This window comes from Pipistrellus kuhlii, unplaced genomic scaffold (genome assembly GCF_014108245.1).
Source record: "Pipistrellus kuhlii isolate mPipKuh1 unplaced genomic scaffold, mPipKuh1.p scaffold_m20_p_8, whole genome shotgun sequence".
Lineage (NCBI taxonomy): Eukaryota > Metazoa > Chordata > Mammalia > Chiroptera > Vespertilionidae > Pipistrellus > Pipistrellus kuhlii.
The window spans coordinates 5,344,253-5,357,352 of record NW_023425584.1 but is presented as its reverse complement, the minus strand read 5'-3'; the positions used below and the strand labels follow the sequence as shown (position 1 = coordinate 5,357,352).

Genomic DNA, 13,100 nt, shown 5'->3' with positions numbered 1-13,100 from the left:
ACAGTGCCAGTGGCACTGGCTACTACTGAAAGCAGGTGAGAGGTTCAGGGACTCATGATGGTTGTGCTAAATGGTGACACGCTCATTGCAGAGCTATTGAATGATGGTTGCCAATGGGAAATAACTATAGAGCAGAAGCGCGGTACACTCAGAGAGTCTATAAAGGACCCCCACACCCAGAGTGTGCCAAAAATGGCCTCCCTGAGGAAGAGGCAAGCCCTGCACTCCAGACTAGCACCACCCCATTGACCTGGAATGTGAGCCACCATCTAAATTTAAATGCTCTAGTGTCCACATTTTAAAAATTAAAAGAGAAAGAGTGAAATTAATATTAATAATATATTTTATTTAACCCCATTTCCCAGTGTTATTATTTTAATATATAATCAACACAGACATTATTGAAATGCTACATTTTCCCCCCAGTACTCATTCTTTGAAATCTAGTCAGTTTTATATAATTATAGCACATCTCAACTTTAACTCAAAGTACACAGTGGCTGGTGGCTTCCGTATGGACTAGAACGACCTTGTACAATAGTAGGGATTACCTGTGGGGAGGAGGTCTGTGGGGGGTAGGTTCCCAGTGGGGCAGGGGTCAGGGAGAGAGAGGGAAGAGCATGGTGGGCAGAGGAGGGTATGTGTGCATGCCAGAGGAGTGAGAGTCAATGGAGGGGAGAGAACGAGGTAGGCTGTGGGGAGAGAGCATTGCCTGCAGGGCCCATCCTGAGAGCAGCAGACCATGGAAGGTGTAAACTGTGGGTCAACATGACAGATTGAGGCTTTGCACCTGCCTTTCAGGACAGATTATAAAGTATTTACGGATAGAGAAGGGTTGCAAGGTTGTGGATATCAGTTATGGGAGGCAAGATACATCTATCCTGACCCTCTCCCCAGGCCAGCTCTTTACCCCAGAGGGGAACAAAGACGCGGACTGGCCTGGAAGTTCATGAAAAGCCACAGCCAGCTCCATTGGGCTGGTGCATGTCTTTCATGCTTTTCCCAGAGCCAGCACAGGCTGAGCTCACGGCACTGACTGTCACCAAGATCATCACCACAGCCAGTGTGGACACTGCGGAGCCTCTCTAACGAGCAGGCGCCATGCCGAGCCCTTGTTTATATTAAGTCTTTTAAGCTTCTCAACAATTTTAGGCAGGGAGCATTAGTACCTGCATTTCACAGATGAGATAACAGAGGTAACCCACAGGCATGCCACTGGGCCCACACAGCCACGGGGCCTCCACAGCCATGGGGCCCACACAGCCATGGGGCCCACACAGCCATGGGGCCCACAGAGTGAGGGAATCCACTCATCCACAGGACCCACACAGCTATAGAGAGGTAAGAGCGGAACGTGACACAGATTGTGGGGCTCAGCTTCTGCAGGGCCTGGGGCAGGGAACGTTCTGGGCGATGAAAGGGAGCTGACTGCCCATCTCCAAGCAGTGCTGAGGGCCCAGGGATCTGGGTTCTTCCCTCCCTGTTTGAACTGAATGAGTGACCTTGGCTGACCAGCCCTGCTTTATTTCAGAGTCCTCAGGAGGCTGGCTGCAGGACTGGGAAAGCCAGGGGTCCTAAGTTGCCCTCTTTCCTGCCTATTTCTGAGGCTGTGCCAGGACCAGAGAACCCTGTACTCTTAGCTGGAATGTCCCTTCCATCCCATCCCTCACGCAATCGGTGACTTGCCCAACTCTATTCTCATGAGGTCCAGATGGTCTCCTTCCTCCCTCCTCCACTCCTTTTCATAAGCCTTCCTTCTTTCCTCCTATTTTGCAAGATCATCTTAGTGCCTTCAGACCCTTGGCATTCATTCTCACAGTCTCCTCCTGAGAGGGGTGATAGAAGAGGCCACCTTAGAGATTATCCCGAGGCCGGAAGACACAGGACTGCCTTCCATCCCCCAACCCCCACCTCAAGCTCCTGTGCTTCATCGCCAGGTCTTTCCCCAGCCTGTGCAGCTCGGCGTTCACGTTTGTCCTGCTGGCTGATTGGCCTTTTAGAAAGCCTTTTCTAATTGGCATCTGTTCCCAGTGAGATTCCGCTTCCATTATATGAACAAGACCCTCTCACCGATTCCCTTCCTTTCTTTCTTTTTCAAATATAGCAGCAGGTGTCGAATGAGAATTCCCACCCCATCCCCCAAAAAATGAGTTTGCACTCCATTAGCCACAAATATATTCTGTGTATGTGTGTGAGTGTGCGCACACCTGTGTGTCTGTGTATATGAAGACATGCACCTAGTTGGATTGCCTAAACATAAAATCTGTTGTGCTAAAATTCCATTTCTGATGTAATCGAATAAAATTTCTCGATGGGGCCTTGTAGGGGCCACTGAGATCACACTGTATTTAGAGATCAGCATCTCCCTCTCTCCTTTCTTCCTATTCTTCTAAATATCGATTGGCTACACCGAATGCAGCTCTAAGGAATCCTTGTCCATGGCACGCCTGCTCTTTACTTTCATCCCCCTTAAATATATCCTTCTCATACCCCGTGCCCTCCAGTATTCTAAGGCCTTTGTTGCATAAGCCATTTCTCTATTCCGTGGTGGCTTATCTGACAGTTTCCCATTTACCTTCTACTTATTACCGCACTCGACTTTGAATTTTAAAACCCACTTTGGGTTTAAAGGATCTTGAAGGATGAAATCAGAAACCTAGATTAGCAATTACTATAAAGCTGCAAGAAAGTAAGATATGTTCTTTCCTATTTTGGCCAAAGCAAGGACTTGAGGCTCCAGTGTAATCCAAATGGATCATATAATGAAGCTGATACCCTGGGAAAGTGTCTTTATCTTTCCCTCACTCTCTGCCTGACTTCACCATGTCATTCTCACTCGCCAGATAGATCCCTAGGATGATGCTCTTTTTATCTGAATTCTGGGGAAATACTCTGGCATTAAGCTTCATTTAGGTGAAATGCATTTTTTGCTGTCTTCTCTCTTGTCTCCATTTCTCAGCTTTAATTGAAAGCCACAGCGCCAGGCTCCATGCCATACTGGCTGCACCTCTGTGCCCGGGAGCTCTCTGCCCCAGGCGGAGACCACCTGTATTAGTCCTGGAAGTGGGGAGAATGGCTTTTGGCTCTGAATCTCAGGGGAGAAGGAGGCAGCTGCTGATGAAACTCGGGGTGTCGCCAAAACTGGTTTGGCTCAGTGGATAGAGCGTCAGCCTGTGGACTGAAAGGTCCCAGGTTTGATTCTGGTCAAGGGCATCTACCTTGGTTTCGGGCACATCCCCAGTTGGGGGTGTGCAGGAGGCAGCTGATCAATGTTTCTCTCTCATCGATGTTTCTAGCTCTCTATCCCTCTTACTTCCTCTCTGTAAAAAAATCAATAAAATATATTTTTTAAAAAGAAAGAAAAAAAACTCGGGTGTCAGTGTCAGCAATAGGCTGGCTTAGATGTGCTTGCCCTCACTCCCTGGGATATCCTCTCTAATCACTCCCAAGGGCCCCTCTGCCTCCCCCTCTCTTCCAGTTTGAAGTGTGCGCTGAGGACTGGGCTCAGTTCTGCTCAGCAAGGCTGCCCTTGTAGTTCATTTTGGCCAAACATCTCCACAGTAGCTAACGGTATATAAAGTGTGCCACGTGCCTGGACATTTGATACCTAATAATTCATTTACTCTTCACAACAACCCTATCTCTTCTCCCGTGTTACACAAGAGGACACTGAGGCCCCAAGTGGTGACATGACTTGGCCAAAGTCACATAGCTGGTTGATGGTGGCGTCAGTTTTCAGAGTCAGGCAACCTAGTTATGGAAACAGTGCCCTTAGCCTGGGTGCTGGGCACTGATTCTTCTGGGTGCTGTGCTGAGTACACACACACATATTTTCACACAGTTTTCTCTTCAGGGGGGCATTGCTATTGCATTTTTATAAGACGCATATCCAAATCAGAGAGCTAGTGAGTGCAGGAGTTTGACAAATGCATTTCCTTCTTCAATGGGCATTAATTGAATATCCACTACTAGAGGCCCGATGCATGAAATTCGTCAAGAATAGGCCTTCCTTCCCCTGACTGCCAGCACTGGCTTTCCTCTTGTACCTGGGATCTGGTCTTCCCTCATAGCCTCTGCTTCATCCGCAAGGTCATCTGGAAGTACATCCAGTCTAATTAGCATATTATGCTTTTATTATTATAGATGTCTTATGCTCAGTGCCAATGATGTAGTGGTGAGAACAGACCTGTTGCTACTGTCACAAAGCTCTCAGTCGGGGAGGCAGGCGTTTGTCAAATGATTCCACAGCCCAGCTGGCATGGCTCGGTGGTTGAACCAGGAGGTCACAGTTCAATTCCCAGCCAGGGCACATGCCCAAGTTGCAGGCTCAATCCCCAGTAGGGGGCTTTCGTGAGGCAGCTGATCACGAAATCATTGATGTCTCTGTTTCTATCTCCCTCTTCCTTCATCTCTGAAAAATCAATAAAAATATATTTTAAAAAAATGATTCCACAAGGAAAAGACATCGTTGCAAACTTGGGTGAGAAGACAGACACAAGGAGCCAGTGCCGGGTGTCTGACCCGCCAGAGGTGGGCTGGGCATGTGAGGGGGGAGGGCTGTGCTCAGCACATCCATCCAGTGGGACCCACCCAGGGGAAGAGCCAGGTGGTAGCAAGATGGGGTGTTGGGGTTCAACAGGAAAACTATTATCAACCAAGGAGCAGGGTGTGCATAGCCTGGCAGTGGAGGAAGCGAGGTGAGTTTGTGGTACCGCAATAGGTCCACGTGGCTAGCTGCCAAGGGCGGGGGATGGGCTCAGAAGTGCCCAGAAATGAGAAGCAGTGGTCCATCTGGCCCTAAAGTGACATTGTAACCCAGACTCTTCCACCAACTGCACTATGACAGCCAGCTCTCAGCATCAGTTTTCCCTTCTCTTGTTTCATGAAACACTTGATCAAAGCATGTTTTCCAAATCTCTGCAACACAGCTTGTTGCAGACAGGGATAATCTCTGTACCCCTGTGATTTCCCGTCGCTGACATGCTCCGTCCGGGCCCTGTGTGCAAAGGAGATCAACACAGGTGAAAACCCTTGTAAACAGTGGCGTGCTTTGCACCCAGCTGTTACCGCCCTCCATAACGAGCTCACGTGGGTGATGCATGCGTCTCCCGCGGGAGTTAATGTATGTAAAGTGTTCAGCACCGTGCCTGGCTCCGGGGAAACAATGCTACGAGCGTATTGTTTTTAGTGCGCGCCTTCGCTCTATCGCTCCCCCAGGCGTGGTCTGACAGAGGACACCCACCCTGAGGCCTGTGTGACGGGTCCCGCCCTCTTCTCTTCCAGGCCAGAACAAGGTCTGCTTCATCCCGGGCATGGTGGGCCCTATATTAGAGATGACCCTCATCCCCGAGTCCGAGCTCCGGAAGGCCACCATCCCCATCTTCTTCGACATGATGCTGTGTGAATATCAGAAGAGTGGGGATTTCAAAAAGGTAAAAAAAAAAAAATGAGGCTGGAGTTGCAGCCAGCATCCCTAATCCCCCGCACCTTTCCTCATAATGCTCCCTCCTTCCATCTGCCGGGCTCCATCCCAGGCCTGACGGGAGGCGGGCTGGGGGCAGCGCTCTGCGCCCGGAATGAGCTGGCAGATCGGATTTGGTCTGTATTTTGTCACGCTCCCCTGCCCGAGGCCAAGATTAAAATGTGCTTTCTCCCTGTGCATCCGCTGGGTCCCTTTCTCAATCGTGTGAGGAGCCTGCTTCCCTGCCTAAGTGTTCCCCAAGGTGTACTCAACGGCTCCCCTCCCCCTGCCCGCCTCACACCTGCCTGCCTCTGTCTGGCACGTCCTCTTCCGGGAAGATCTGTGTTGTCTGGATTCTAGAAAGAGAGACCCTGCCAGGTGTGCCCTCCGCCATGCACCAAAGGCAGATGGGTCAGAGGCCTGTCGCCCAGGGGACACCTGTGGACCCACCATGGGAGCGGGGCCTTCCCCAGCAAGCAGGGAGGGAGCAGCTGTGTAAGGCCAGGGTCACCGGGCCAGTATTTTCAGTGACAATCCTGCCAAACTTGAATGTTCTGGGTCCAGCCACTCTCGAAGCTTCTGACAGTGGGATAAGCACCCACTTCCACAAAGGCTCATCCCATGTAGGAAGGCCGGCCCCTCTGGCCTCTCAAGGTGGCCCTGGTGCTCCCCTCAGGTCTCACCTCCTGTCCTCTCTGCCCCACCTTCTCTCCCGCATTTACCCCCATCTGGGCTCCTCCCGTCCTCCCCAGAATTTCTGCCTCATTCTATACCATGTCTTGCCCCCCAGATAATTTTTCTTATAATGGGTACTTAAAGGGCAGCAGATTTCAAACAGTTTTTCCTAAAATCCTTCAGGCATCTGACCCCTCCCTGGCTCATTGGTTCTCTAACCTGCAGCCTGCATTCAGGGCCCTGTGCCAGTCAAAAGTCTCCGGCCTTTCCTCATGCCCTGTGTGCCCTTCACATGTTCCCTCAAAGGTGTGGGCACCAGCTGGCTCAGAAGGCGGCCTGGGACAGGTGTGTGGAAGCAAGGCTCCAGGTGCATGATGGTCCTAACGGGGGGAGCTGCAGGCTTTCAGGGTTAGGCCCGGACAGGGGCCTGGTGGCCTCGCGTCCTCAGAGGCTGGCCCGCCATGTGGTTTCCTGCCCTGTAGGCCCCCCTCACCGTGACAGCCCGTGACGTGCACCCCCCTGTTCTCCATGAACAGGGTCAGCGTGGGCTCCTCGTTCCGGGCGTGTGCTCATTCTGAGCATGTTCCCCAATTGCTTCTCCTCATTCCTCTCTTATCAAAAGAGACAGGACAATCAGGCTGACTAATGGGCGGCTTCCCGGCGGACAGCAGCGCTGTGCTGGGTGGTTGCTCCGCCGGGGGATGAGCAGCCCCTGGCATGGCTGTTTGATTCAGAGGAAGCGGCCCAGGAGAGGGTGGAGGCAAAGCCCCCTAAGACGACTGGATCCAGGACGAACCCCAGAACTGGGCTCTGCAATCCAGACGGCCTCGGCACCCAGCTCCACACACCCCGGCACCCTGTAATTTCCCTCCTGGCAGGCGCTTTTGTGACCCAGCGCCAAGTGCTTATTTACCGCATCTGCATCTCTGCTCCAAAGGGGAGCTCATCTCCCCAGGAACAGCGCCAGCACCCACCACTGAGCAACTCAGACAGGAAGCAGTGCCGCTTCTCTCCCCAAAGCTGCTTTCCAGGACCACTCAGCAGGCGTCACAGTCACCTCAGCCTCCTGGCCAGAGGACAGAGGAGCAATGCACACCCAGCCCTGCCCTCCTGAGACTGCACATGCTTCTCCCCTGCCCCCTCGCCCCTGGGGGTAGTGCCCCAATCGTATTTAGAGGGGATGACACTCTGTGGCCCACAGGGCAGATCTGTCCTGCCGCCTCTTCCTAAACCCTGGTTTATGGAATCCAGCCACCCCTATCTGCCACGGACCATTTAAGGCGGAGGTGACTAGCCGGGGCGGACCAACCAGCAAAGCCTAAAACATTCCTCTCTGGAGCTGTGTAGAGAATGTCTGCTGAGGCCTGGCACAAACTATGACTGAGGATAGAAAGACCTCCTCGTTTCCCTCCAGCGATGGAGGGAAGAGAGGAGGCAAAGCCAGCTGGCCTGACCTCAGAGCCCACTCCTAGACCCTCGGCTGTATTTGTCCCGCCCCAGGTCAGCACAGCTGACATCTCTAACCAGGAGGGCCCGGCCCTGGCTCTCTGTTCTCTCTCTCCCTTTCCCTTTCTCTCCTTCTCATGCCCTCTCTGTGCTACACCCCTTACCATCTACCCTCGCTCTTCACTCCCTGGGAACCCCTAAAAGGCACACGTGATCTCCTGTTCATTCTGCATTCCCAGTTCCAGCACTAAACCTGGGGGGTGACGGGTCCTCCCTACCGTTCGGGTTAAAATAGTGAACTGGTTTCAACATCCCCCCTCCCAATGCTGTGACTGTTGATTTCCTCTCTGCCTTCTTCAGTTTGAAAACGAAATCATCCTCAAGCTGGACCACGAGGTAGAAGGCGGCCGTGGAGACGAGCAGTACATGCAGCTGCTGGAGTCCATGTGAGTTCCACGCCCAGGGTGGCAGGGCGCTGTCCTCCCCAGAGGTCAGCCTGGAGGCTCCGGGCATGGAGGGAACTCCCGTGTTGGGAGAAACCTCACACCCCTCTCTGCAGTGGCTCTTGCTTTGACGGGGATCGAATGGGCGCGATAGAAAGAGACTTTGCTATTGAGAAGAGGGAAATAGTCTACCCAACCATTCACTTTGAAGATCTTAGCTGCATAATGATTCTCGCTGTGTTTTCCTGTCTTCTCTTTCAATCGATAACAGATATTGATCACGAGTATCCTGTCCGCACACATGCAGTGCTCAGATGCCATGCTCAGTGCCCTGCCTGCACTGGCTCGTTTAGTGGGGTTTGCTCCTTGGTCCCTACTTCACAGAGCGGGTCCTGAGGCTCAGGAAGTCTCTTGTCCAAGGAAACGAGGACAAGTTAGTGAGTGGACAAGCTGGGACCACAGCCAGGCTCTGCCTGACCCAGCATGGATAGCGCACAGCACCCAGGAGCACTGGATTGGGGACCAGTGGTTGTTTTGTCTTAACAGCTGACAATACCATACAAGTCACCTAAAGTGTACAATCCAATGGCTTTAGTATATTCACAGAGTGTGCAACTTTCACCACCATCAATTTTAGAACCGTTTTGTTGCCTCCTGAAAGACACCCTTACCACTTACCCCTTAGCCGTCACCTCCCTCCCATAGGCCTACTTTCTGCCTCTATAGACCTGCCTATTCTGGCCACTTCATGTGAGTGGAGTTATGCAATATGTGATTCTTTAGACTGGCTTCTTTCACATAGCATGTTTTCAAGGTTCATCTGTGCTATAGCATGTGTCAGTAATTCACTTCTTTTTGTTTGTTTGTTTTTCTTTTTTTGCCAAATAATATTCCACTGTTTGGCTATACCCCATTTTGTTTATTCATTCATATGTCGATGGACATTCATTCATTTACAGCCCTTGGCTCTTAGGAGTGATGCCACCACGAGCATTCATGCAGAGGTCTTGTGTAGACATGTGTTTGCCTGTCTCTAGGGAGGACACCGAGGAGTGGATGTGCTGGATCATGTGGGGATCGACATGTAACCTTTTTAGGAGCCAGTGACTGCACCACTCACACTCCCACCTGCAGTGCACAAGGGTCCCATTTCCCCACAACCTTCTCAGCACTTCATAACGTGCATCTGGCTGACTGTCCTCACAGGGGTGAGGTGCTGATTTGCATTTCCCTGATGGCTGAGGCCGTGGGGCATCCTTTCATGTGCATACTGTCCATCTGGGTATCTTTGGAGAAAGACTCTGGGTTTTATCCCTGGTTCCACCCTTGGCAGCTGCAGGGCATTGGGCCCCTCCTGCTTTACCCACCTGTGCAATGGGGAGAATCAGCCCCTTGTGGTCATCTTAGAGACAGAATAACTCTAAAGCTCCTGGCACACAACAGTGAAAAGCTCAATAAATGACTCAGTTTCTGTCAGGGTAGTTGCTGCCTTCCTACCTCCAACCCCCAAGACCTCTCCCCTGGTTCAGGAATGTGGCTCAGACATCCTGAATGTCCTCCTAATGACAGATTCTTTGATTATCTAATTTGGATGCTTCCTCCAATCTTCTTTGATTATTTTAACTTGAACAGCAGAAGCAAACGGAAGGCCTTGGTTTAAACCTCACAAGGACCCTCCTGGCCCCACCAAGCAGGCAGAATGGAGACGCCAGCGGGCCCCACCCCCTCCTGTCCCTGCACAGCCCTCGCTAAACACCTAGAGCACAAAAGCCGCTCTGTCCAAGGAGTAGCGTACCGCCTGCTCCTCGGTGGGTATTGAGGCTGATTCTCGGAGGGAGGGGAGAAGGGGGGTTGACATTTTGTCTGAGTCAATGTTTTCCTTAAAGTTCTAAAAAGGAAAATCTAAATATTGACCAGAAGCGAAAGCACGTATACCGCTGGCAATTTCCATTTTTATGAGCGGACAGGGCCCTGTGGCAGTCTTCAGATGATCAGCGGGATTTTCAAATCCTTCCTGAGTGAATATTTATAAAAGGAACCCTCCGAGGCCGCGGAAATGAGAAGCAGCTCATTATTTTTCTCCTAAGACAGAGGTGTGAATGATTTTTTTACAAAACCAATCAAGCCCAACCCGAGGAACCAGGACCCCGGGGGCCATCCAGCAGCCCAGTCCTCGCTTCCTCCTTTGAACTCCCTCAGCCTCAGTGTGCTTGTCTGCACAGTGGGGATAAAATCACTGACCAGAGCGATCTTAGAGTTTTTGTTGAGATAACCAGGAAAAGTCATGGAAAATGCTTAGCTCATAGATAGTCCAGAAATGCTAACTGTAATTATTCATCTCTTGGGTCATCTGAAGCCACGAGCCCGCCTGTCTTTCTCCTCCAGCCTAGTCATCCTCACTTCCCCCAGCCTGTGCATATCTGTCTTAAAGTGACAGTCCCACTTGAAAGGGAGGAGTGAGATGTTCTCTGCTCTCCTGTATTCCATCTGCTTGGAAATATTTCTAGAAGAAGGGAGGCCCGGAAGGCCAAAGGGGACAGAAAATATGTGTGTTCTGGGGCCTGGGGCCTGTCCAACTAGTTGGGGGCCACAGTCTTAAAAGGAGCAGTGACGGTCGGCTCCGTCAGTGCAGATGAAGGGCATGGGCTGGGTTCCTGCTTCTGAGGCCCTCCATGCGGAATGATGACCAATTCCAAGTGCAGCCCCTCCTTCCCCAACCCCCCCAGGCAGGCATAGACTCCACCACCCTCCTTCCACGGAGTGAGGAATTGCCTGTGCCGCCTGGAGATTTTACAGCTTCCTCAGTGTCACTTATCCTCCTCTGTGGGCCTCATATGGGAGGAACAGCTGAGTAACTTTGGCAGGGCCAGGAGCCCGCCCTCAGGGGCCTCATCTGTAAATTCAGGGCTCTCATAATGCCTACCCAAAGAGGTTTTGTGAGTATTAAACAAGGGAATCAATACAATGGGCTTAGCACAGCCTCTGAAACACAGGAAGCACTCAGTACATGGCAGTGCCATTACATATTATGGTACATTTTTATTTCTGTAGCTGCTTCCTTTGCTAGGTATCCCAGGGGTCAGTGACTACAGAGTTTCTAGAACAGTACACATGTAGTGGATGGATGCATGGTGGATGGATGGATGATTTCAAGCCGGTCTGCCCATTCATCTCACATTCCTAGGCTACGTGAGCGGCTCTCTTACCTCTGGCCCAAAGAATAGAGAAACGAAGAAAGCCAAGGCTTTGTTCTCCTGAACCTTTGCTTCTCAGAGTACCAGCAGCAGCAGCCTCACCTGGGGGCCCATTAGAAATGCAGACTCATGAGCCCCAGCCAGATCCGTGGAGTCAGAATCGATCAGCACAGTGCCAGGGGTTCCCACACATCCTGAAGTTTGCAAAGCAGGGGGCTCAGCCAGTAGTCCTTCATGTCGGTGCACATCAGAGTCACCCGGCGAACTTAAGCAGCGACATGCTGCTGCCTGGCTCCCACCCCTAAAGACGCGATGTCACTCCCCCAGGGTGGGTGCTGAGCTTCGGAAAAGGCCCCCCGTGGCCCAGGCAGAGGACCGCTGGTCTGGCCGTGCTCAGGCTCTCAGAGGCTTCCTGCTCCGAGGCTGTGAGACCTCACACCCTGGACACCGGATTAGGGTGGGAAGCAGGCTGGGCATGGCCGTCCCGGAAGGAGGCAGGCACAGCTGTGACGGGGCCTGACAGGCCTAAATCAGAGGGCAATTTGCATCTCCCTTTGAGAGCGGGGAGACAGGTGCTTCTCCCACTGAGATGACGGATTTGTCTGATCACAGCCACAGTTTGCAACGTCGGCTTCTTGCAGCCTGGTTTGGCTTCTGGGAGGAAATGACACCGCCCCTCCTTCCCAACCCCCACATCCTTGTCTTTCTCACCTGTCCCCTCCTAGGAGCTCAGGAGACTTAAACTTCCTCGGGAGAGTAGGCAGAAACCAATGCCCTGAGTAACGCTTGTCCATGGCTGCACGGGGTGCCTGAGAACACGCTGCAATGCTTGTCCCCAAGGAAACATTGAACAGTGATTGTCTTGGTTCCCAAGGTTACCGTGCACTACCTGAGTGATACTGGGAAGGCCACTTAACCTTTCCGAGACTTGGTTTCCTCAGATGTAAAACTTATTAGCATTAGCGTGGTGGTTTCTTAAGAAATAGTGATTGATACAGGATCTGGTCCAGAATAAGTGATTAGCAAATAAGTAGTCATTAATCAAAATTTTAATCCATCCATTCTTTCCTACCTAGCCTGTGGCTGACTGAGGGCAGATATGATTCTTTTTTATATTTCTTTTTTTATTTTATTTTATACCTTTCTTCCATCCCTGCCCCAAGCAATGCCTAGCATAGTGCCTAGCAACCAACAGGTGCTTAAGAAATGCTATGGTCTTTTGCAGGGTATTTTGTTTTTAAAATGTAGAATATTAATATGACAGCAAATATTATTTTTTTCAAATAATAGATGCACGTTTACAGTGAACAGTGAACATTGTCTTCCTCTATTTCCCTGCCTAGGTCAGTGCTCGTCAGAAGCAACCACTCTGAAGACTCTGGGGTTTATCCTCCCCACCCACATCCTGCAGATTTATAAACACATAGACACACGTTTCCGCTCGCACACAGTGCTTGCTGGTTGAGAGTACAGGTGCAAAAGCCACACTGATGGCATTTATCGCCTGTGTGACTTTGGACAGCTTAGTTGACCTCTCTGTGACTTAGTTTCCCAATTTGCAAACATCCCATCTCATAAGATTGTGATGGGAGGTTAATTGAGTTAAAAATCTGTGAGACGGGTAGGATAATGCCCGGGACATGGTAGGCTCTATGTGAGGAGGTTAAATAACAAACAAATGTTGTTTGGAGTCTTACTTTTCTCAACTATATATTTTGTAGAACTCTCTGAATTAAAACATATTGATCTCTCATACTTTGTAAAGGCTTATGAAATTATAGTTTGTGAATATGCTTTAATTTACTTAACCATCTGCTTATTGATGGAAATTTTAAATAGTTCCAACTATTTCACTATTAGACATAACTTATCAGTATTATA

The 13,100-nt window shown here is 50.8% G+C and overlaps 1 protein-coding gene across 3 annotated transcripts in view; it reads left to right on the top strand.

The window, feature by feature from the left end:
- The window catches only part of DOCK2 (dedicator of cytokinesis 2), a 355,728-nt gene that overhangs the window by 303,456 nt on the left and 39,172 nt on the right, over positions 1 to 13,100 (top strand). For all 3 annotated transcript variants that reach the window (XM_036423739.2, XM_036423738.2, XM_036423737.2), the window contains 2 exons: positions 5,284 to 5,432; positions 7,943 to 8,028. In XM_036423739.2, coding sequence (XP_036279632.1) covers positions 5,284 to 5,432; positions 7,943 to 8,028 — 235 coding nt within the window. The remainder of the gene's footprint in view (positions 1 to 5,283; positions 5,433 to 7,942; positions 8,029 to 13,100) is intronic.